At 41.1% G+C, this 26,043-nt stretch overlaps 1 protein-coding gene across 3 annotated transcripts in view; it reads left to right on the top strand.

The window, feature by feature from the left end:
* The window catches only part of USP34 (ubiquitin specific peptidase 34), a 1,226,195-nt gene that overhangs the window by 1,095,579 nt on the left and 104,573 nt on the right, over positions 1 to 26,043 (top strand). For all 3 annotated transcript variants that reach the window (XM_053712051.1, XM_053712050.1, XM_053712048.1), the window contains 4 exons: positions 10,034 to 10,112; positions 11,192 to 11,318; positions 12,063 to 12,170; positions 12,589 to 12,693. In XM_053712051.1, the coding sequence (XP_053568026.1) occupies positions 10,034 to 10,112; positions 11,192 to 11,318; positions 12,063 to 12,170; positions 12,589 to 12,693 (419 nt within the window). The remainder of the gene's footprint in view (positions 1 to 10,033; positions 10,113 to 11,191; positions 11,319 to 12,062; positions 12,171 to 12,588; positions 12,694 to 26,043) is intronic.

Raw genomic sequence — 26,043 nt, 5'->3', positions numbered from 1 at the left:
CCATGGATGGGAAGGGAATCTGAAAATGGGTTCCTTTGTTACAGCTACAGGGATAGTTTTCTTAGGGACCATATTAGTTTCCTTTCTCTGTCAATATTTTTGTCAGAGGTCAGAATAATCAAGGATTCTTTTCTCTTGCGTCTCTCTGCACTCTGTTTGGCCCTTCAGTGGCTCAATGTATGGAAGTCATTGATTTGATGGTTGCTTCATTGGACATCATTCCTTGCTCGATTCCATCTGAGAGTTTGCTGTTATGCATGCTCAGATAGTGGAACAGGGATCATGTGGTTCTGTCTTGGAGGATAGATCTAGATCTGTCAACATGAGATTCTTTCAAGAGGTGGTTTTCACCACGGACGCCCACCTGTTAGCAGTGGCGTCACTAGGGGGTGCGGGGGGTGTGGGCCGCACCTGGGTTACACCCTCCAGTACAATGTAGAGATGCATATATTTTTTTTATTAGAGGGGCTAACATTTGTGAACATATTTGGGCCTGGGGAAGTTGTAGACACTTAATTTTTTTGCCCCTTGAGCCAGTGCTGCCATTTCCACAAATAGTTTTCCCGGCTGCTTTTGCTTGTTTGTACTTTGCTCCTTCCCTGCCCAATATCACTATGAATGTTGGGGGCATGCCGTTGTGCTGCTAGCCTAAACCTGCCTGCCTATCTGTGCTCACTGCTCAGTGACGTGTGGAGTCACTCACTGCTGTGCTGTCTCTCTAAACGGAACCGGGAAATCATGAGGGGGATGCCTGGCACCTGACCGCATGACTGTCTGACACTGTCTCTAAAGTGAAGGAGCCACGTATGATGCCCACCAGACCGATACGGTTACGGTACACTAAGTGCACACTGAAGAGGTAGGAGGGGAGGGCAGACAGAGTTCTGGGGGTGGGCAGAGAGCAGAGGTGCTTGGCCATAAAAAGCGGTAGGCACGTGGCCCGGGGCTGTGCACCAACAGACTTGGAACAGAGTCAGAGAGCAGAATTTTCATAGTTTGCGCACCTAAACCTTTTCTTTAGTGATTTATTTCTTTGTGTCCTAATCCTAAGAATTCTTTGGAGAGATCCTTACATTCTTTGGATGTGGTAAGAGCTTTGAAATATTATGTTGAAGCTACTAAAGATTTCAGGAAGACTTCTAGTCTATTTGTTATCTTTTCTGGTTCTAGGAAAGGTCAGAAGGCTTCTGCCATTTCCTTGGCATCTTGGTTAAAGCTTGTGATTCATCAGGTTTATTTGGAGTCGGGTCAGGCCCTGCCTCAGAGAATTACAGCTCATTCTACTAGATCAGTCTCCACTTCGTGGTCTTTTAAGAATGAAGCTTCAGTTGATCAGATTTGCAAAGCAGCAACTTGGTCTTCTTTGCATACATTTACTAAATTCTACCGTTTTTATGTATTTGCTTCTTCGGAAGCAGTTTTTGGTAGAAAAGTTTTTCAGGCAGCTGTTTCAGTTTTATTCATCTGCTTATGTTTGAGTTTTTTCTTTTCATTATGAGAATAAACTTATATTTTGGGTTGTGGATTTTTTCTTTTCAGCGTAAAATGGCTGTTATTATTTTATCCCTCCCTCTCTAGTGACTCTTCTGTGGAGTTCCACATCTTGGGTATTACTATCCCATACGTCACTAGCTCATGGACTCTTGGCAATTACATGAAAGAAAACATAATTTATGTAAGAACTTACCTGACAAATTCATTTCTTTCATATTGGTAAGAGTCCATGAGACCCACTTTTTTATGGTGGTTATGATTTTTTGTATAAAGCACAATTATTTCCAAATTCCTTTGTTGATGCTTTTTACTCCGTTCTTTATCACCCCACTACTTTGCTATTCGTTAAACTGAATTGTGGGTGTGGTGAGGGGTGTATTTATTGGCATTTTGAGGTTTGGGAAACTTTGCCCTTCCTGGTAGGATTGTATATCCCATATGTCACTAGCTCATGGATTCTTGCCAATATGAAAGAAATGAATTTATCAGGTAAGTTCTTACATAAATTATGTTTTTTTCCAAATTTAATACTTTTGCCTCGGCTGGGGCTTCTTTTGGGAGAAAAGTTCTTCAAGCGGTGGTGCCTTCGGTTTAGGTCCACCCGTCTTGTTCTCCCTCCCTTTCATTCTGTGTCCTCTAGCTTGGGTATTGTTTCCCATTAGTAATTGGAATGAATCGTGGAGACTCTATGCCATAGGAAAGAAAACAACATTTATGCTTACCGGATAAATTTATTTATTTACGGGCATAGAGAGTCCACGACCCACCCTTGTTTAAATTCAGACGACAGTTTTTTTGTACAAACCTTAGGCACCTCTATATCCTTGTGTAACTTCTTTTTTCGTTCCCTTCGGGCCGATTGACTGGGGGGGTTATGGGTAAGAAAAAATGATACTTAACAGCTTTGCTGGGCTGCTCTTTGCCGCCTCCTGCTGGCCAGGAGTAAATATCCTATTCGTAATTGGAATAAATTGTGGACTCTCTATTCCCAGAAAGAAATACATTTATTAGGTAAGCATACTTTCTTTTTTTTTTAATGACAGTGTAATCTGTACATATGAGCATTTACTATCATTTTAATTTCCATTGTTAAAGGGGCAATAAACACTAAATAAATGCTAGACAGAGTAAAACATTCAGAGAAAAGATTAGTCTTAGAATAATATGTAGATGTATTTGTTAAAGTTTCATTAGCTGTGTAAAACTGTGTAAAGTTTTAGTGTCTATTAAGCAATGGGAGTTGCCATGTTGTAGCTTAATTTTATATTACCATCTCTAGTGTTTAATGCCCTTTTAAACGGACTTTTATTTTTCGTAATTTAGTGTTTATGTTTTGTCATTTTAGATTTTTTAATTTTTTTCGTAGGGCTTTTTTAAATTTGTAATATAGATTTTTTAATTGGTAGTATTTTTTCATTTTATTAGAATAGTTATGTTAGGTTAATTTATAGTTTAATGTTAGGTTTATTTTTATTTCACAGGTAAGTTTTTATTTATTTAAATATAGTTATATTGTAATTTTAATTTAAAGTTAGGGGGGTGTTAGGTTTATTTAGTGGCGGCGATGTGGAAGGCCGGAAGTGTAGGGGTTAATAGGTTTATTTAGTGGCGGCGATGTGGGAGGTCGGAGGTTTAGGGGTTAATAGGTTTATTTAATGGCGGAGGTTTAGGGGTTAATAACTTTATTACAGTGGCGGCAATGTCGGGAGTGGCGGATAAGGGGTTAATAGCTTTTATTAGTGGAAGCGATGTTGGGAGCAGCGGAATAGGGGTAAATAACTTTATTAAGCGTCGGGGGCGGCGGATTAGGGGTGTTTTGACTTGGCGTTTATGTTAGGGTGTAAGGTTTAAATGTAACTTTCTTCTTAAAGACACGATGAGTCCACGGATCATCTTCATTACTTATGGGATATTCACCTCCTGGTCAGCAGGAGGAGGCAAAGAGCACCACAGCAGAGCTGTTAAATAGCTCCTCCCTTCCCTCCCACCCCAGTCATTCTCTTTGCCTACGTTAGTGATAGGAAGTGGTAAAGTGAGGTGTTAGATTAGATTCTTCAATCAAGTGTTTATTATTTTTAAAGTAGTGCCAGAGAGTGTTACTTTGTTCTAGGGTGTAGCCGTAGTCCATATCAGTCTCTACAGTAGAGCTTTTGGTGGCTTTAAAGCAATGGGAACTTGTGGGACATAATTCTCACTGTGCCTCCCATGTAATTGTTTGCTGCCCTTACCAAAAAAATCTGAGGGATATTTACTCAGGACTTTCCTTTTAAATTACAGGTCCATGTGAGGGAGAGGACCTCACATACCTGGAGACTGCCTTACTGTCCGGCAGGAGATGAAGTAAGTGCTAACTTTACTCTGGGGGTGGTAGAGGAGTCTCAGAAGAAAGTTGGGCACTTTGTTTTATTCCTCATCGGATTTAACTCCCTTATCATTATAGATAGATTCCCTCAGAGTTTCAGGGGATACTTTGGGACAGTTACACGCAGGCTTTGCTCCTGTTGGGCACATAGGCTCTCTTTTTATATCTACGGAGCCACACATAGAACGAGCCCAGTGTGAACATCAAAGCCATCACTGCAGAGCTATATATCAGAAAGACAAAGCTCAGTGTGAGGCGATGCATAAAACTGGGGTTATATCTCACGGCGTTTTAATAGCCGACTGGCAGAGATCTTATGGAGGCTTTCTGTTATTCTGTTGAGCTGTACTCCAGATTTAAAGCTCAGGGTGAAGCAGGACATAGTACTTGCATTCATATCTCCTAGCGGTTTAATTATAGCCAACCGGGAGCTCTCATATTGACATATTTGATGATTGTCCATTACGTTGAGCTATATTTTAGATGAGCTCAGTGTAAGGTAACGCAAGGGACTTATGTTCTTTTCTCCCAGCGGTTTAATAATAGCCAACCGGGAGATCTATTGTGACCATAATTTATGAGCTATGTTTGTGCGGCTCAGTGTAGGGGAATCCGCATTAAATTATTTCTATTCAGACTAGACTGTTCAGTCCGTTTCTATTTCCCCCTAAGGCCTTTTTTGATAAGTAAATGGCGACCGGGAGAGGATTCTGATAACGCCCACGATGGGCGGAGTTATGTTTAGCGTCATTTTAGTTGCGCACCTCCGTGTTTTGTTCTTCCTAATATCGGAAGAATGGTTCTCTCTTTAGGGTGAAGATATTGCACAGGACAGTTTTCAAAAGACTTAGTCTGGATTATTTAAAATTAAAGAGAGTATTAAAGTGACAGCTGTTTATTTGCTTATTTTCATCCCTGTGTTTTAGGATGTAACAAGAGCATATATATATATAATAAAGTTTCCTTTTGAGGTTTAAAGTGACAGTAACGCTTTTTAGGTGTTTCCTTTATTAAGGAATTTCAGCTGTTTATTTGCTTATTTCATCCTTGTGTTTTAGGATGGAACAAGAGCACACATAAAATAAATTTACCTTTTAAGTATTAAAGTGACAGTAACATTTTTCAGATGTTAACTTTATTAAGGAATTTCAGCTGTTTAATTGCTTATTTCATCCTTGCGTCTTAGGATGGAACAAGAGCACTCGTAGATGATAGCGACCCCACCGTGTTGGTTGTCCTTCCAAGGTCTAGCTAATTAGTCGGACATTATGAGGTTCCTTCCTTTACAGGAGGATGTTTCCTTTAGCTGATTCAGTTAAAGAGGTTTGGCCAACTGTTCCTAGGGTAGAATGAGCTGTTTTCAACCTTGGCTCAGAGAACTACTATCCCTAAAGAAGATAGTTGTGCTTGTAAAGATCCGATGGATGATAAATTAGAGGATTTTCTTAAGAAAATCATCTTTACCAGGTTATACAGTGGCAACCGGCGGTCTGTATTTCTACCGTCACAAGTGCGGCAGCCTACTGGTTTGATACTCAGACTGGTGCCATCAAGCGAGAAACTCCCTTGGACGAGATCCAGGACAGGGGGATCATCACAAGTTTAACGGATCTTAAGTTAGATAATGCATTTATCTCGGATGCCACCCTTTGAGTTTTTTAAGCTGGGGGACGAAATTTTCAAATTTCTCTATTTTGGCTCGCAGGGCCTTATGACTGAAAGCTTGGTCTGCGGACGTTTCATCTAAGTCAAAACTAGCTGTCCCTTACAGGGGGAAGACCCTGTTTGGTCCTGAGCTGCAAGAGATTATTTCTGTCATTACGGGAGGTAAGTGTCACCTCCCTCAGGATAAAGCTTGAATAAGCTAATTGGAGACCCGCCCAATCTTGGTATAAGGATAAACAACCCAAGGAGGTCCCAATGATTCTGAGACATGAAGGTTTTTGCCCTTGATCCGGGACAAATGGATCTGGTAGGGGGCAGACTTCCCTTTTTTTCGTTCAAGCCTGAGTCTGGGACGTTACGGGATCCCTGGACTATAGAAATTAGTGTCTCAGGAATACAAGCTGGAGTTCTAAATTTGTTCTCCCAGGGGCAGGTTTCTGATTTCAAGGTTATCTGCAGACCAGACAAAAAGAGAAGCGTTCTTAGATGGGGTAGAAGACCTCTTATTTCTGGGAGTGATCTTTCCCGTTCTACCTCAAGATCAGGGTATGGGATGCTATTCCAATCTGTTTGTGGTTCCCAAGAAAGAAGGAACCTTCTGACCAATTCTAGAACTCAAGAGTCTAAACAAGTTTCTCAGAGTTCCGTCCTTCAAATGGAAACTATTCGTTTCCAACCTCCCCTTGTTCAGTTGAACAACACCAGGAGGGTCAGTTTATGACAACAGTAGATTTAAAGGACGCATACCTGCATGTTCCCATTCACAGGGATCATCAAAAGTTTTTAAGGTTTGCTTTTCTAGATAAACATTTCCAATTTGTGACTCTTACTTTTGGTCTGGCCACGGTTCCCAGAATCTTTATAAAGGTTCTGGGGTCTCTGCTTGCGGTGCTTCGTTCAAGAGGTTTTTGCGGTGGCGCCGTATCTGGACAATATTTTAGTTCAGGCGCGATCCTTTCAGCTGGTAGGCTCACACACGGAATTGGTAGTGACTTTTCTAGGGTCACATGTGAGGAATGGGGAATCTAGAAAAGAGCTCTTTAGTTCCTCATACAAGAGTGACCTTTCTAGGGACCATCATAGACTCCCTGTCTATGAAGTTTTTCTGACAGAAGTCAGGAAATTAAAAGGTTATCAATACTTGTCCAGCTCTGCAATCTTCTCCTCACCCTTCAGTGGCTCTGTGCATGGAGTTAATAGGTCTGATGGTACCGGCATTGGACATCGTCCCATTTACTCGTTTAATCTCAGAGCTCTGCAGTTGGACATGCTCAATCAATGGAACAGGGATTATTTGGTCTTGTCCCCTCGACTTCTATTGGCACAGGAGACAAAGGAGTCTCTTCTTGGTAGTTGTCTCTAGATCATTTCTCCCAGGGAACGTGTTTTCACAGTCCTTCCTGGGAGATTGTGACAACAGATAGCAGCCTTCTGGGGTGGGGAGCAGTTGGGGTCCCCTGAGGGCTCAGGGGATATGGTCTGAGTCTTTGTTTCCCGTAAACATTCTGGACCTGAGAGCGATCTACAATGCTCCTTTAGCCTGGCCTCAGCTGGCTTCGGTTCAGTTTATCAGGTTCCAGTCGGACAACATAAGGTCAGTTGTCTACATCGATCATCAGGGAGGAACAAGGTGTTCCTTGGCGATAACAGAGGTCTCCAAAATATTTCAGTTGGCAGAGACCCATTCTTGTTGTCTGTCGGCAATTCATATCCCAGGAGTGGACAACTGGGAGGCGGATTTTCTGAGCAGACCGACCTTTCATCCGGGGGAGTGGGATCTTCATCCGGATGTGTTCTCCAGTCTGATCCTCAAATGGGATCAGCCGGAGTTGGATCTCTTGGTATCCAGGTAGAATGCCAAACTTCTGAGGTACGGGTCGAGATCCAGAGATCCTCAAACGGCTCTGATAGATGCTCTGGCGGCCTCTTGGTCCTTCAATCTTGTATATCTATTTCCTACGTTTGTTCTCCTTCCTCGAGTGATTTCCCGGATCTAACAGGAAGGGGCTACAGTGATTTTCATAGCACCAGCCTGGGCTAGCAGGATCTGGAATGCAGACATGGTAGGGATGTCGTTTCTACCTCTTTGGAGGTTTCCGCTTCGAAAGGACCTTCTGATTCAGGGACCCTTCCATCATCCAAATATGGATTCTCTGAAGCTGACTGCTTGGAGATTAAACGGCTGATTCTAGCCAAACAAGGTTTTTCTGACTCTGTCATAGACACTTTGATTCAGGCTCGTAAGCCTGTCACTAGAAAGATTTATCACAAGATTTGGCGTTGATACCTTTATTGGTGTGAATCCAAGGACTACTCCTGGAGTAGAGTTAGGATTCCTAGGATTTTGTCTTTTCTCCAGGATGAATTGGAGGATTATCAACAAATTCCTTAAAGGGTAAAATTTTCAGCATTATCTATCCTGTTACACAAGCGTCTAGCTGATGTCCCTGATGTTCAGTCTTTTGTCAGGCCTTATCCAGGATTAGACCTTTGTTTAGACCAGTTACTCCTCCTTGGAGTCTTAAAGGGACAGTCTAGTCCAAAATAAACTTTCATGATTCAGATAGGGCATGTAATTTTAAACAACTTTCCAATTTACTTTTATCACCAATTTTGCTTTGTTCTCTTGGTATTCTTAGTTGAAAGCTTAACCTAGGAGGTTCATATGCTAATTTCTTAGACCTTGAAGGCCGCCTCTTAAGAATGCATTTTAACAGGTTTTTCACCACTAGAGGGTGTTAGTTCATGTGTTTCATATAGATAACACTGTGCTCATGCACATGAAGTTACCTGGGAGCCATCACTGATTGGCTAAACTGCAAATCTGTCAAAAGAACTGAAATAAAGGGGCAGTTTGCAGAGGCTTAGATACAAAATAATCACAGAGGTAAAAAATATATAAATATAACTGTGTTGTTTATTCAAAACTGGGGAATGGGTAATAAAGGGATTATCTATCTTTTAAAACAATAACAATTCTGGTGTAGACTGTCCCTTTAATTTAGTTCTCAAGGTTCTTCAAGGGGTCCCATTTGAACCTATGCATTCCTTAGATATCAAGTTATCTTGGAAGGTTTTATTTCTGGTAGCGATTTCTTCTACTCGCAGAGTGTCTGAGCTCTCAGTGTTACAAGGTGAGCCCCCTTACCTTATTTTTCATAAGGTCATCTTACGTACGAAATTTGGATTTTTTTCCAAGGTTGTTTCTTATCGGAACATTAATCTGGAAATTGTTGTACCTTCTTTGTGTCCTAATCCTTCTTCTGAGGAGAGGCTCTTGCACAATTTAGATGTAGTTTGTGCTTTAAAGTTTTATTTAGAGGCGACTACAGACTTTCGTCAGTCTTCCTCTTTGTGGTATTTTCAGGCAAACGTAGGGGACAGTAAGCTACAGCTGTTTATCTTTGTTTTTGGCTGAAGAGTATTATACATTTAGTATACGAGACTGCTGGACAGCAGCCTCCTGAAAGAATTACGGCTCATTCCACTAGGGCTGTTGCTTCCTGATGGGCATTCAAAACTGAAGCTTCTGTGGAACAGTTTGGAAGACTGCAACTTAGTCTTCTTTTTACACTTTTAAAAAGTTTTATCAATTTGATACTTTTGTTTCGGCTGCGGCTGTTTTTTTGGGAGAAAGGTGGTTCATGCAGTGGTGCCTTCTGTTTAGGTATCCTGTCTTGTCCCTCCCGTATCATCCGTGGGTATTGGATCCCATAAGTAATGAAGATGATCCGTGGACTACTCATGTCTTTAAGAAGAAAAGAAAATTTATGCTTACCTGATAAATTCATTTCTTCTTAAACATGATGAGTCCACAGCCCGCCCTGTAATTTTAAGACAGGATGTTGTTTATTGTAACCTTCAGTCACCTCTGCACCTTGGCTTTTCCTTTTTCTTTCTAACTTCGGTCGAATTACTGGAGTGGGAGGGAAGGGAGAAGCTATTTAACAGCTCTGTGGTGCTCTTTGCCTCCTCCTGCTGACCAGGAGGTGAATATCCCATAAGTAATGAAGATGATCCGTGGACTCATCGTGTCTAAGAAGAAATAAATTTATCAGGTAAGCATACATTTTCTTTTTCTTTTTTTTCCCATAGACATCAATGGGGTTACGTTACGGAGATTTTTCATTCCGCACTACAGGTGTTTTCTAACACTCTCTCCCTATTGATGTCTATGGGGGAAAGTGTGCACGAGCACGTCAAATCAGCCCTTGGAGTTTGTGTGGTATGGAGCTTAATGCCACCATATCGCACGCACAAGGACGCTTTTCAGTAACTCAAAATGGCAGCGCTATGGAGAGTGAAATAATGCAACTTTTTTGGCGTTAGTTTCACACCCTGTTTAGCGCAAAGCTCATAATCTAGGTGAAAATGTTTTAGCCTTTTTTAACTTAAGTTTGTTAAGTATGTGCAAAAACAAGCAAGGGAGAGAGTTCTTTATGCCCCTTTAATAAAGTTGTCTATATTGTATTAAAATTAAGTTTTAATAATGGATTTTTTATTTTTTTCCAGTGCCTTCAGAATATTGTTAGAGTCTGATGAAGACAGACTTCTTGTTGTGTTTAACAGAGGGTTAATTTTAATGACAGAGGTGAGCATATATCTTTAAACGTGCACAGATATTTCTCTTTTGGTCACACCATTGCATATCATAGAATGTTTTTGTACATGTATATTGGTAGTCTAAAATTATTATTTTTTTATTTAAATAAATTTAAAAAAAAACCTGGTGCAATTATTTATATATATTTTTTATTTTTTTAAATTATTTTTAAAGAGAAAACAAGAACTAAATTGTACCAGCCTTTTTTTTTTAAATGTATGTGTAGTAGTATGTTTTAAAAACACATTTTAAACAACTTTCCAATTTAATTCAAATTTGATTCATTCTCTAGGTAACTTTTATTGTGGAATAAAACTAGGTAGGCTCATGAGTAGAACTCAGGAGTGTGCACATGTCTTTAGTACTCTATGGCAGAAGTGTTTTGCAACATTGTATAACAAAGCTACAAATAATGTTGCAAAACACTGCTGCCATAGAGTACTGAAGACACGTACACACTCCTAAGCTCTTATGAGCCTACCTAGTTTTACTTCAATAAAAGTTACCAAGAGACCAAAGCAAATTTGATAACAGAAGTAAATTGGGAAGTTTTTTAAAATAGCATGTTCTATCGGTATCATGAAAGTTTAATTTTGACTTTACTTTCCCTTTAAGGCTTTTATTATTTTTAAGCAGTACTGGGATACATCCCTTTAAAAGCCTGGTAGAAATTGTTTCATGAAATAAAAGTACACTACACAAGATTTTTTTCACAAAATGATGAAAATAGTGTAGCGTTGCCATCTTGGATGTAAAAAAAAATCTGTGAACCCCAGGAGGAGGCTTAAAAATAATCTTTTATTTAGTTTAAATCTTGACCGCTATACAAAATGTTTTAGTTTTTTGATTACCACCACATTTCACTGGAGAAACTGGAAAGTTGTTTAAAATGGTATTCTCTAACTGAATAATGAAAGTAAAATATTTGTGATGTCCCCTTACGTAATTTTTATATAAATATCAGAAGTTAATTACTACATTGGAAGCAATCTGCGTACAAACAAAATATTTTACAAACAAATCGGTTTACTGTTTTCACTTGCCCTTTCTTTCCTCTTTTTTTGCAGTCATTCAACACTTTGCACATGATGTATCATGAAGCCACAGCCTGTCATGTAACTGGAGACTTGGTAGAGCTTCTGTCAATATTTCTGTCGGTTCTTAAATCTACTCGTCCATATTTACAGAGAAAAGGTTAATCAAATTTAGTTTGTGTTTTCGCTTAAAAAAAATGGTGCAATACTAGTACAGTTTTTTTCTGTGTACACAAATGTGATATTAGGAATTCTTTAGCAGCAAAAATTCTTAAAGGGACAATGTGTCTAAAAATTAAACATTGTAATGAAACAGCATTTTATTTTTAAACAAACTCAAACAAACCGTGTGTTTAAAAAAACAAAGTCACATAGTACTTATTTCTCAATCAAAATTGTAAGCAAATGAGAAGCATGAGTACATTCATATTTTCCTATCACTGGTCATATACTCATCTGGAACAGAGCAGGGGTTCCACGAGGGTAGTTTTACCTATGTGTTTAATGCTCTTGAATGAGTAAAAGAAGGAAATTTGTTTAACCCCTTTAACCCTGTACGCCGCCTGTCGCAAAAGGTTTAAATTGCTCTAGCACCTCTAGTCTTGCTGACAGGAGTGAGACCATGCTATTTCTACGTGCCTCACTTCCCCTGAATGCGCAAACGACCGCCTACATACAATGTACATCAGATGTCATTAAGGGGTTAAGAATAAAATTATCTAACAAAATAGAGCATTTTATGTTTACACTACAAAGTCATTTTAACATACACATTGGCTGAACAATATCTACATTGTATCCACACAGAGAGTGCAGGATTGATGCTGATGCACAAAAGAAGAGCACTCAGTATACTTTTTTGGGCTGTGGAATGTGATTATTCAGTCTATTTTGTCTTTCACAGATGTTAAGCAAGCTCTTATTCAGTGGCAAGAAAGGATTGAATTTGCTCACAAACTCCTCACCTTGTTAAATTCTTACAGCCCTCCAGAGCTACGGAATGCTTGCATCGGTAAACATCCTTATTTTATGACATTGTTGGATATATTAACACTAGATTCTATTAGTTTAACTGGCATATTTTATTTAATATGAGTTGTTTATAAGCTGTGGCAGACTATTTTGTCCCAAATATAATTCACCAGATATGACCTTTCTTCTGATTGTTAGAAAACAAAAACATTGATGTGCTATTTTCTAATCCTAAAATATTTCAAGACCTGTTTTTTGTTTTTGTTTTTTTAAAGAAAATCTTAATTTTCTCAGAAATTTGACTCTTCTTTAGTTTTGTTTTAATAGTAAAAAGTATATCTGTTAGATTTTTTCTAATAAAGTAATATTATTTATGAAAATACTGGTTGGGATAAAGTTTAGCTTAGTTTTAATAAAAAAAAAAAAACATAGCATAAAATGTTTTTTTCCCCCCCTAGATGTCCTTAAAGAACTTGTGCTGCTGAGTCCTCATGATTTTTTACACACACTGGTGCCATTTTTACAACACAATCATTGTACATATCATCACAGTAATATCCCAAGTAAGTTAACCAAAAACTGCATGTTTCTTAAATGATGGTATCTCTATTTGTTCTTGATACAAGCTGCATGTTTTGTTTTCTTTCATGTAATTGGCAAGAGTCCATGATCTAGTGACGTATGGGATATACAATCCTACCAGGAAGGGCAAAGTTTCCCAAACCTCAAAATGCCTATAAATACACCCCTCGCCACACCCACAATTCAGTTTTACTTTGCCTCCCTATGGAGGTGGTGAAGTAAGTTTGTGCTTGATTTTCTTCGTTGACATGCGCTTCTCAGCATTTTGAAGCCTGATTCCTCTCAGAGTACAGTGTTTGTCAGAGGGATCTGAAGAGAGTATCACCTATTGATTCTATGATTTTCCTCGCGGGAAATCTTTTCAAAGGTTCTCTGTTATTGGTCGTAGAGATTCATCTCCTACCTCCCTTTTCAGATCGACAATATACTCTCATATTCCATTACCTCTACTGATAACTGTTTCAGTACTGGTTTGGCTATCTGCTATATATGGATGGGTGTCTTTCGGTTAGTATGTTTTCATTACTTAAGACACTCTCAGCTATGGTTTGGCACTTTATGCATTAATATAAAGTTTTAAATTTATGTATTGTACTTATATTTGCCCTGAGTCAGGTTTATGTATATTTCCTTTTTGCCATTTCAAATTTGGAAACGTATTTAGGAAGTTATTTTTTCTTACCTGAGGTATAGTCTTTTCTTCAAATTGACTGTTTTTTCATTAATTTTCGCGAGCAAAATTAGGCTTCCGAGGTCGCAAAATGCTGATATTTATTGTGTCATTCTTAGCGCGAGAATTTTTTTGGAGCGAAGCTACGTTCGGTGGCGCAAATTTGTCATTTCTGGCATCTTAGTTGACGCCAGGTTTCCTTGTACAAGTTTGCATCTGCCATGACGCGAGTTGCGTCATTTTGGATGTTGTTAGCGCCAAAAAATTTCATTTTGCGTTGTGCGTCATTCTTGGCGCCAAATGATTAAATTATTTAAACCCCACTTCCTAAATGCCTCTTGCCTTTTTTTTATGCATAGAAGGGCTATGCTGTTTGCATTTTTTTCACATTCCTGAAACTGCCATATAATGAAATTGATCATTTTGCTTTATATGTTGTTTCTCTTGTAAGATGTATCGAGTCCACGGATTCATCCTTACTTGTGGGATATTCTCCTTCCCTACAGGAAGTGGCAGAGAGAGCACTCACAGCAGAGCTGTCTATATAGCTCCCCCCTTAGCTCCACCCCCCAGTCATTCTCTCTGCCTGCTTAACTGCTAGGAAGGGCAAATAGCTATGTGTTGACTATAATGTTAGTTTTTTATTTCTCAAGCAAAAGTTTATTATTTTAAATGGTACTGGTGTGTACTATTTACTCTCTGGCAGAAAAGGGATGAAGATTTCTGCAAGGAGGATGATGATCTTAGCACTTTGTAACTAAGATCCACTGCTGTTCTCACAAGGCCTGAAGAGTACTGGAAAACTTCAGTTGGGAGAACAGTTTGCAGCCTAAGCTGCATATGAGGTATGTTCAGTCTATATTTTTCTAGACAGACTGTGTTAATTCTAGAAAAGTCTGGCAATATCCCCATGAGGGAAGGGTAAGCTGTATTTAGACATTTTAATAGGAATTTCAGCTTACTTGAAGGGCTCATTAGTGACTGGTGACACTGTTAAGAAAAAATGTTTTGTTTATTGATGCAATTATAAAGTTTTCTGAAGGGACTAAAGGGCTGGTGACACTGTTAAGGAAAAAAAAAAAAAAAAACGTTATTTTTATTGATGCATTTATAACGTTTTTTGAAGGGACTAAAGGGGTCATTGTGGCTTGGTTTTGAGTTTTGTAACTCACATGGTTAATTAACCCCTTAAGGACCAGCGACGTACCCTGTATGTCGCTGGCCTTTTTTGGGGACTTGATTGTTTTATAGCGTGGTCTTGCCACCAGCATTGAGACTGCTCTATTCCACAAAGCCTGCTGGAGGGAGGGAATTAATAGCGTGTTCTTGCTAGACTTGTGCTATTATGTCCTGAAAAAACCCTTAACGACCAGTGACATACAGGGTACATTGTGGTCATTAAGGGGTTAAGAGACACTCTGGTGTTTCTCTGATAGGCCTCAAAACGTCGAGTGAAGTGGGAGGGGCCTATTTTCGCGCCTCAGTTGCGCAGTTTCCTTTCCTCTGAGACATATCACTGCTTCTCCTGAGTTTCCTGCTGTGTTTGAGGGTTGTTAAAGAAGTTTTTTTCCCCACAAATTGTTCTGAAGGGCAGGTAGGAGCCACAGCAGAGCTGTGGCAAGGTGCTAAAAGTCTTTTTTTACTGGGTTTAACGTTTTTTCAATCTGTTTTTGCCATTAAGGGGTTAATTGTTTATTTGCATAGCTGTGCAAGGTTACTAAGTCTTTATAATGCTACTGTAAAAATTTCGTTATATTTACTGCTTTTTTACACTGTTTTGCAGAACAGGTGCAGCTTTTTTTCTCTTAAAGGCACAGTACCGTTTTATTTCTAAGTGTTTTTTTACATTCATTACAGTGTTTTCCAAGCTTGCTTGTTACATTACTAGCCTGTTTAACATGTCTGACACCAAGGAAAATCCTTGTTTAATATGTTTGGAAGCCATTGTGGAACCCCCTCTTAGAATGTGTCCCAATTGTACTGATATGTCTATAAACTATAAAGAACATATATTAGCACTTAAAAATAGAGCAATTGATGATTCTCAGTCAGAAGTAAATGAGGGATCGCCATCTAGCTCTCCCCAAGTGTCACAACCAGTAACGCCCGCACAAGTGACGCAAAGTACCTCTAGTGCGTCAAATTCTTTTACTTTACAAGACATGGCCACAGTTATGAATACAACCCTCACAGAGGTTTTATCTAAACTTCCTGGTTTACAAGGAAAGCGGGACAGCTCTGGGTTTAGAAAAAATGTTGAGCCGTCTGACGCTTTAGTAGCCGTATCTGATATGCCCTCACAATGCTCTGAAGTAGGGGTGAGGGATTTGTTATCTGAGGGAGAAATTTCTCATTCAGGAAAGACGCTTCCTCAGACAGATTCTGATATGACGGCCTTTAAATTTAAGCTTGAACACCTCCGCTTATTGCTCAGGGAGGTATTAGCGACACTAGATGATTGTGACCCTATAGTGGTTCCAGAGAAATTGTGTAAAATGGATAAATACTTAGAGGTTCCTGTTTACACTGATGTTTTTCCAGTCCCTAAGAGGATTGTGAATATTATTACTAAGGAGTGGGATAGACCAGGTATTCCATTCTCTCCCCCTCCTGTTTTTAAGAAAATGTTTCCCATATCTGACACCATGCGGGACTCGTGGCAGACAGTGGCGGGAGCTATTTCTACTCTGTCTAAGCGTACAACTATACCTATCGAAGACAGTTGTGCTTTCAAAGATCCTATGGATAAAAAATTAGAGGGTCCTGGTCTGCTGATGTGTCATCTAAATCTAAACTTTTGAACATCCCTTTCAAAGGAAAGACCCTATTCGGGCCTGAACTGAAAGAGATTATTTCAGGCATCACTGGAGGGAAAGGTCATGCCCTTCCTCAGGATAGATCAAATAAGATGAAGATCAAACAAAATAATTTTCGTTCCTTTCGGAACTTCAAGAGTGGTTCCGTTTCAGCTTCCTCTGCTACAAAGCAAGAGGGGAATTTTGCCCAATCCAAGTCAGTCTGGAGACCTAACCAGGCTTGGAACAAGGGTAAACAGGCCAAAAAGCCTGCAGCTGCCTCTAAGACAGCATGAAGGGGTAGCCCCCGATCCGGGACCGGATCTAGTAGGGGGCAGACTCTCTCTCTCTTCGCTCAGGCTTGGGCAAGAGATGTTCACGATCCCTGGGCTTTAGAAATTGTGTCCCAGGGATATCTTCTGGAATTCAAAGACTCCCTTCCAAGGGGGAGATTTCACATTTCTCGATTGTCTGTAAACCAGACAAAGAGAGAGGCGTTCTTACGCTGTGTAGAAGATCTTCTGACCATAGGGGTGATCCGCCCAGTCCTAAAAGAGGAACAGGGGCTAGGGTTCTACTCAATCCTGTTTGTGGTTCCCAAAAAAGAGGGAACTTTCAGACCAATCTTGGATCTCAAAATTCTAAACAAGTTCCTCAAAGTTCCATCATTCAAGATGGAAACCATTAGGGACTCTGATAGATTCGGTAGAAATGAAAATATTTCTGACGGAGGTCAGAAAATCAAGACTCTTAACCACTTACCGAACTCTTCATTCCATTCCTTGGCCATCTGTGGCTCAGTGTATGGAGGTAATCGGACTCATGGTAGCGGCAATGGACATAGTTCCTTTTGTTCGCCTACACCTCAGACCACTGCAACTATGCATGCTCAAACAGTGGAATGGGGATTATGCAGATTTATCTCCTCAACTGCATCTGGACCAGGAGACCAGAGATTCTCTTCTCTGGTGGTTGTCTCAGGACCACCTGTCTCAGGGAATGTACTTCCACAGGCCAGAGTGGCTCATTGTAACGCCAGATGCCAGCCTGCTAGGCTGGGGTGCAGTCTGGAACTCCCTGAAAGCACAGGGCTTATGGTCTCGTGAGGAATCTCTTCTTCCGATAAACATCCTAGAACTGAGAGCGATATTCAAGGCGCTTCAGGCGTGGCCTCAGCTTGCTGCAGCCAAATTCATCAGGTTTCAGTCGGACAACATCACGACTGTAGCTTATATCAATCATCAAGGAGGAACAAGGAGTTCTCTAGCGATGATGGAGGTAACCAAAATAATCCGATGGGCAGAGGATCACTCTTGCCATCTCTCAGCAATCCACATTCCAGGAGTAGAGAACTGGGAGGCGGATTTTCTAAGTCGTCAGACTTTTCATCCGGGGGAGTGGGAACTCCATCCGGAGGTATTTGCTCAGCTTATTCAGCTATGGGGCACACGAGAATTGGATCTGATGGCGTCGCGTCAGAATGCCAAACTTCCTCGTTATGGGTCCAGGTCCCGTGATCCCAAGGCGGTACTGATAGATGCTCTAGCAGTACCTTGGACCTTCAATCTGGCCTACGTATTTCCACCGCTTTCTCTCCTCCCATGTCTGGTTGCCAGAATCAAGTAGGAGAGAGCTTCGGTGATTCTGATTAGCACTTGGTATGCAGACCTAGTGGGCATGTCCTCGCTTCCACCGTGGACCCTGCCAATGAGGCGGGACCTTCTAATCCAAGGTCCGTTCTCGCATCCAAATCTAGTTTCTCTGCGTTTGACTGCTTGGAGATTGATCGCCTAAGTCTATCAAAGCGTGGGTTCTCTGAGTCGGTCATTGATACCCTGATTCAGGCTAGAAACCTGTCACCAGGAAGATCTATCATAAGATTTGGCGCAAATATCTTTATTGGTGTGAATCCAAAGGTTACTCGTGGAGTAAGATTAGGATTCCTAGAATATTGTCTTTTCTCCAAGAAGGTTTGGAGAAGGGATTATCAGCTAGTTCTCTAAAAGGACAAATATCTGCTTTGTCTATTCTACTACACAAACGTCTGGTAGATGTTCCAGACGTTCAAACTTTTAGTCAGGCTTTGGTCAGAATTAAGCCTGTTGCTCCGCCTTGGAGCCTAAACTTAGTCCTTAGAGTTCTTCAAGGGGTTCAGTTTGAACCTATGCATTCCATAGATATTAAGCTTCTATCTTGGAAAGTTTTGTTCTTAGTTGCTATCTCTTCGGCTCAAAGAGTTTCTGAGCTATCTGCTTTACAATGTGATTCCCCTTATCTTATTTTCCATGCAGATAAGGTGGTTTTGCGTACCAAACCTGGTTTTCTTCCTAAGGTTGTTTCTAATAAGAATATCAATCAAGAGATTGTTGTTCCTTCTCTGTGTCCTAATCCTTCATCAAAGAAGGATCGTCTGTTGCACAATCTTGATGTGGTTCGTGCTTTAAAGTTATACTTACAAGCAACCAAAGATTTCCGTCAAACATCTTCATTGTTTGTTGTTTATTCTGGTAAGCGGAGAGGCCAAAAGGCTACGGCTACCTCTCTTTCCTTTTGGCTGAAAAGCATCATCCGTTTGGCTTATGAGACTGCTGGACAGCAGCCTCGTGAAAGAATTGCTGCTCATTCTACTAGAGCTGTGGCTTCCACATGGGCTTTTAAAAATGAGGCTTCTGTTGAACAGATTTGTAAGGCGGCGACTTGGTCTTTGCTTCATACTTTTTCCAAATTTTACAAATTTGATACTTTTGCTTCTTCGGAGGCTATTTTTGGGAGAAAGGTTCTACAAGCAGTGGTGCCTTCCGTTTAAGGTCCTTGTCTTGTCCCTCCCTTCATCCTTGTCCTAAAGCTTTGGTATTGGTATCCCACAAGTAAGGATGAATCCGTGGACTCGATACATCTTACAAGAGAAAACATAATTTATGCTTACCTGATAAATTTATTTCTCTTGTGATGTATCGAGTCCACGGCCTGCCCTGTTTATTTAAGACAGGCATATATATTTTTATTTTTAAACTTTCAGTCACCACTGCACCCTATGGTTTCTCCTTTTTCTTCCTAGCCTTCGGTCGAATGACTGGGGGGTGGAGCTAAGGGGGGAGCTATATAGACAGCTCTGCTGTGGGTGCTCTCTCTGCCACTTCCTGTAGGGAAGGAGAATATCCCACAAGTAAGGATGAATCCGTGGACTCGATACATCACAAGAGAAATAAATTTATCAGGTAAGCATAAATTGTTTTTTTTCTCTTAGATTTGCAAGATGTCTCAATCTGATCCTGTCTCAGAAACCACTGTTGGAACCCTGCTGCCTGATAACAGTTCTACTAAAGCTAAGTGTATCTGTTGTAAGTTAGTGGAGATTTTTTCTCCAACTGTAGTATGTAACAGTCATGATAAACTTTTACATGCAGAGAATGTATCCATCAGTACTAGTGCAATGCCTGTTGTTCCTTCAACATTTAATGTACATGATTATTCCTGTGAATATAAAAGATTTTATTGCTGATGTGATTCAGAAGGCTTTGTCTGCTATCCTGCCTTCTAATAAATGTAAAAGGTCTTTTAAAACTTCTCATAAGGTTGATGAAATTTCAAATGACCGACAGAGGTATCCTCCTCTGATGAGGATCTATCTGGTTCAGAAGATCCTACCTCAGATATTGGCACTGACAAATCTACTTATCTCTTTAAGATGGAGTATATTTGTTCCTTGTTAAAAGAGGTGTTGATTACTTTGGTTATTGAGAAAACTAGTCATCTTGATACTAAAACTAGTAAACAGTTAAATTCTGTTTATAAACCTCCTAGGGTTACTCCAGAGGTTTTTCCAGTTCCTGAAGCTATTTCTGATATTATTTCAAAGGAATGGAATAAGCCTGGTACTTTTTTTATTCCTTCTTCTAGGTTTAAAAAGTTGTATCCTTTGCCAGCAGCTAGAATGGAGTTTTGGGGAAAAATCACCATCGTATAGCTCAAGGGGCCTCTCTTGTTCATCCAACCTGGACTGTAATCACAACAGATGCAAGACTTTCAGGTTGGGGAGCTGTCTGGGGATCTCTGACAGCACAAGGGGTTTGGAAATCTCAAGAGTTGAGGTTACCAATCAATATTTTAGAACGCCGTGCTATTTTCAGGGCTCTTCAGGTCTCTTCAGGTTTGGCCTCTGTTGAAGAGAGAACCATTCATTTGTTTTTAGACAGGCAATATCATAACTGTGGCATATGTCAATCATCAGGGTGGGACTCACAGTCCCCTAGCTATGAAAGAAGTATCTCGGATAATTTCTTGGGCGGAATCCAGCTCTTGTCTAATTTCTGCGGTACATATCCCAGGTGTAGACAATTGGGAAGCGGATTATCTCAGCCGTCAGACTTTACATCCGGGGGAGTGGTCTCTCCATCCAGATGTGTTTTTTCAGATTGTTCAGATGTGGGATCTTCCAGAAATAGATCTGATGGCTTCCCATCTAAACAAGAAACTTCCCAGGTACTTGTCCAGGTCCAGGGATCCTCAGGCGGAGTCGGTGGATGGTTTAGCAGTTCCTTGGTTTTACCAACCTGCTTATATCTTCCCGCCTCTATTTCTTCCACGAGTGATCTCCAAGATCATCATGGAACAATCGTTTGTGTTTCTGGTAGCACCAGCATGGCCTCACAGGTTCTGGTATGCAGATCTTGTCCAGATGTCCAGTTGCCAACCTTGGCCACTTCCTTTAAGACCAGACCTTCTGTCTCAAGGACCGTTTTTCCATCAGGATCTCAAATCGTTAAATTTGAAGGTATGGAGATTGAACTCTTAGTGCTTAGTCATAGAGGTTTCTCTGACTCAGTGATTGATACTATGTTACAGGCTTGTAAATCTGTTTCTAGGAAGATTTATTATCGAGTTTGGAAGACTTATATTTCATGGTGTTCTTCTCATAAATTCTCCTGGCATTCATTTAGAATTCCTAGAATTTTACAGTTTTTTCAGGATGGTTTGGATAAAGGTTAGTCTGCAAGTTCCTTGAAGGGACAAATCTCTGCTCTTTCTGTTTTATTTCACAGAAAGATTGCTAAGCTTCCTGATATTCACTGTTTCTTTTGCAAAATGTACCGAGTCCACGGATTCATCCTAACTTGTGGGATATTGTCCTTCCTGACAGGAAGTAGCAAAGAGAGCACCACAGCAGAGGTGTTGTACTATTTACTCTCAGGCAGGACATAGATGAAGATTTCTGCCTGGAGGATGATGATCTTAGCATTTGTAACACAGAAGCTGAGGAGTACAGGAAAACTTCAGTGTGAGGAACGGTTTCTTGCTATACAGCAATGAGGTATGTTCAGTCATATTTTCTGCAGAGACGGTGTTAACTCAGAAAGGCTGACAGTGTCCCCATCAGGGGAAGGGTAAGCAGTAATCCTAGTGTTATCAGAGGTTTTTACTAGCATAAAGGGTTAATTTTTTGTGGGCACTCAGTTTGTTATGTGAATTTGGGACAAACGTTTTTGTGTCTGGGAGTAACGTTTTCTGTTTTATGGGACATTTGCTTGAGGGTTCTTTGGGGTTGTTTATAACCCACATGGCTTTCAGGCAGGGTTTGTTAGTTTTGTGTAGGCCCCAGCAACATCGAGTGAGGTGGGCGGGGGCCTACATTTACAAGCAGCAAGCAACTTCTCCTGAGGTCCTGATAGTCGTCTGAGGGACTAATTGAAGCTTTAAACCCCATATTATTGCTTCCTAAGGGCAGGTAGGGCCACAGCAGAGCTGTGGCAAGGTGCTTTAGGGGGTTTTAACCGGTTTTAGACAATTATCAATCCGTTTTTTTCATTTGGGGGTCTATTGCTTTTTTACTTGTGGTGCAATCCTTCTAAAGCTTAGTGGGTACACTGTTAAAATTTCGGAATTTTTGAAGCAATTTTAACCTGTTTTGCAGTTTGTGTATGCCTTTTTTTCTCTTAAAGGTACAGTACCGTTTTTGCAAATTGTGTTTTTTTCATTAAATAAAGTGTTTTCCAAGCTTGCTTGCTTCATTACTAGCCTGTTAAACATGTCTGACACTGAGGAAACTCATTGTTCAATTTGTTTAGAAGCCATTGTGGAACCCCCTCTAAGAATGTGTCCCAATTGTACTGATATGTCTATAAATTGCAAACAGCATATTTTGACTTATAAGAATTTGGCATTAAATGATTCTCAGACAGAAGGAAATCAGGTTTCGCAATCTAGTTCTCCCCAAGTGTCACAACCAGTTACGCCCGCACAAGCGACGCCAAGTACTTCTAGTGCGTCTAATTCTTTCACCTTGCAAGATATGGCTTCAGTTATGAATACTACCCTCACAGAGGTTTTATCTAAACTGCCAGGGTTGCAAGGGAAGCGCAGTAGCTCTGGGTTAAGAACAAATGCTGAGCCTTCTGACGCTTTAGTAGCCGTATCCGATATTCCCTCACAATGTTCTGAGGTAGGGATGAGGGATTTGCTGTCTGAGGGAGAGATTTCTGATTCAGGAAAGATGTTCCCTCAGACAGATTCAGATATGACGGCATTTAAATTTAAGCTAGAGCACCTCCGTTTATTGCTCAGGGAGGTATTAGCTACTCTGGATGATTGTGACCCTATTGTCGTTCCAGAGAAATTGTGTAAAATGGACAGATATTTAGAGGTTCCTGTTTACACTGATGTTTTTCCGGTCCCTAAGAGGATTTCGGACATTGTTACTAAGGAGTGGGATAGACCAGGTATTTCGTTCGCTCCCCGTCCTGTTTTTAAGAAAATGTTCCCCATTTCTGACACCATAAAGGACTCATGGCAGATGGTCCCTAAGGTGGAGGGAGCTATTTCTACTCTGGCTAAGCGTACAACTATACCTATTGAAGACAGTTGTGCTTTCATTGATCCTATGGATAAAAAGTTAGAGGATCTCCTAAAGAAAATTTTTGTTCATCAAGGTTTTCTTCTTCTACCTATAGCGTGCATTGTTCCGGTAACCACTGCAGCTGCTTTTTGGTTTGCGGCTCTAGAAGAGGCTCTTCAGATGGAGACCCCACTAGAATTAAGGCCCTTAAGTTGGCTAATTCTTTTATTACAGACGCTGCTTTTTCATCTTGCTAAGTTAGCGGCAAATAATTCAGGTTTTGCCATTTTAGCGCGACGAGCATTATGGCTTAAGTCCTGGTCAGCTGATATGTCATCTAAATCTAAGCTTTTGACCATCCCTTTCAAAGGTAAGACACTATTCGGGCCTACACTGAAAGAGATCATTCTCCCTCATGATAAGTCAAATAAGACAACGACCAAACAAAATCATTTTCGTTCCTTTCGAAACTTCAAGGGTTGTCCCGCTTCCTCTTCCCCAGCTGCAAAGCAAGAGGGGAACTTTGCTCAATCCAAGCCAACCTGGAGACCTAACCAGGCTTGGAACAAGGGTAAACAGGCCAAAAAGCCTGCTGCTGCCACTAAGACAGCATGAAGGGGTAGCCCCCGATCCGGGACCGGATCAAGTAGGGAGCAGACTTTCTCTCTTTGCTCAGGCCTGGGCAAGAGATGCTCAGGAGTCCTGGGCCGTAGAAATTGTAACCCAGGGGTATCTCCTAGATTTCAAAGATTCTCCTCCAAGGGGGAGGTTCCATCTTTCTCAATTGTCTGTAAACCAGACAAAAAGAGAGGCATTCTTACGCTGTGTAGAAGACCTTTTTACCATGGGAGTGATCTGCCCAGTTCCGAATACAGAACAGGGGCAAGGTTTCTACTCCAATCTATTTGTGGTTCCCAAAAAAGAGTGAACCTTCAGATCAATTCTAGATCTCAAGATCCTAAACCAATTCCTAAGAGTTCCATCCTTCAAGATGGAGACCATTCGGACTATTTTACCAGTGATCTAGGAGGGTCAATATATGACTACTGTGGATCTAAAGGATGCATATCTACACATTAATATCCGCAAAGATCATCACCAGTTCCTCAGGTTTGCCTTTCTGGACAGGCATTACCAGTTTGTGGCTCTTCCCTTCGGGTTTGCCACAGCGCCAAGAATCTTCACAAAGGTGCTAGGGTCCCTTCTGGCAGTCCTAAGGCCGAGGGGCATAGCAGTGGCGCCTTATCTAGACGACATCTTAATTCAAGAGTCGACTTTCCAACTTGCCAAGTCTCACACGGACTTAGTGTTGGCCTTTCTAAGATCTCATGGGTGGAAGGTGAACATGAAAAAGAGTTCTCTTATTCCTCTCACAAGAGTTCCATTCCTGGGAACTCTGATAGATTCAGTGGACATGAAAATATTTCTGACGGAGGTCCGGAAATCAAAGATTTTAACCACTTGCCGAGCTCTTCATTCCATTCCTCGGCCGTCAGTGGCTCAGTGTATGGAGGTAATCGGACTTATGGTAGCTGCAATGGACATAGTTCCGTTTGCGGGCTTGCATCTCAGACCACTGCAACTATGCATGCTCAAACAGTGGAATGGGGATTATGCAGATTTATCTCCTCAGATAAATCTGGATCAAGAGACCAGAGACTCTCTTCTTTGGTGGTTGTCACAGGATCACCTGTCCAGGGAAATGTGTTTCCGCAGGCCAGCATGGGTTATTGTGACGACGGACGCCAGCCTACTGGGCTAGGGTGCAGTCTGGAATTCCCTGAAAGCACAGGGTTTGTGGACTCAGGAGGAGGCCCTCCTACCGATAAATATTCTGGAATTAAGAGCGATATTCAATGCTCTTCAGGCGTGGCCTCAGCTTGCTTCGGCCGGATTCATGTGGTTTCAGTCGGACAACATCACGACTGTAGCTTATATCAATCATCAGGGGAGAACAAGGAGTTCCTTGGCGATGATAGAAGTTTCCAGGATAATCCGATGGGCAGAGACTCACTCTTGCCATCTATCAGCGATCTATATCCCAGGGGTGGAGAACTGGGAGGCAGATTTTCTAAGTCGTCAGACTTTTCATCCGGGGGAGTGGGAGCTCCATCCGGAGGTGTTTGCTCAACTGGTTCAGGTATGGGGCACACCAGAATTGGATCTGATGGCGTCTCGTCAGAACGCCAAACTTCCTCGTTACGGATCCAGGTCAAGGGATCCTCAGGCAGTACTGATTGATGCTCTAGCAGTACCCTGGTCGTTCAACCTGGCTTATGTGTTTCCACCATTCCCTCTCCTTCCGCGTCTGATTGCCAGAATCAAACAGGAGAGAGCTTTGGTGATTTTGATAGCGCCTGCGCGGCCACGCAGGACTTGGTATGCAGACCTGGTGGACATGTCATCTCTGCCACCATGGACGCCACTAAGACGGGACCTTTTGATTCAAGGTCCATTCAAGCATCCAAATCTAATTTCTCTGCAACTGACTGCTTGGAGATTGAACGCTTGATTTTATCAAAGCGGGGTTTCTCTGAGTCGGTCATAGATATCTTGATTCAGGCTCGAAAGCCTGTCACCAGGAAGATCTATCATAAGATATGGCGTAAATATCTTTTTTGGTGTGAATCCAAAGGCTACTCATGGAGTAAGATCAGGATTCCTAGTATTTTGTCTTTTCTCCAAGAAGGATTGGAGAAAGGATTGTCCGCTAGTTCCTTAAAGGGACAGATATCTGCTTTGTCTATTCTGTTGCACAAGCGTCTGGCAGATGTCTCAGACGTTCGGGCTTTTTGTCAGGCTTTAGTTAAAATTAAGCCTGTGTTTCAACCTGTTGCTCTGCCATGGAGTCTCAATTTAGTTCTTAAAGTTCTTCAGGGGGTTCCGTTTGAACCCATGCATTCCATAGATATTAAGCTTCTATCTTGGAAAGTTCTGTTTCTAGTTGCTATCTCTTCAGCTCGAAGAGTTTCTGAACTATCTGCATTACAATGTGACTCAGCTTATCTTGTTTTCCATGCTGATAAGGTGGTTT

The sequence above is a fragment of the Bombina bombina genome, chromosome 4 (assembly GCF_027579735.1).
Source record: "Bombina bombina isolate aBomBom1 chromosome 4, aBomBom1.pri, whole genome shotgun sequence".
In the NCBI taxonomy this organism is placed as follows: domain Eukaryota; kingdom Metazoa; phylum Chordata; class Amphibia; order Anura; family Bombinatoridae; genus Bombina; species Bombina bombina.
This window is presented reverse-complemented; position numbering and strand designations above follow the sequence as displayed.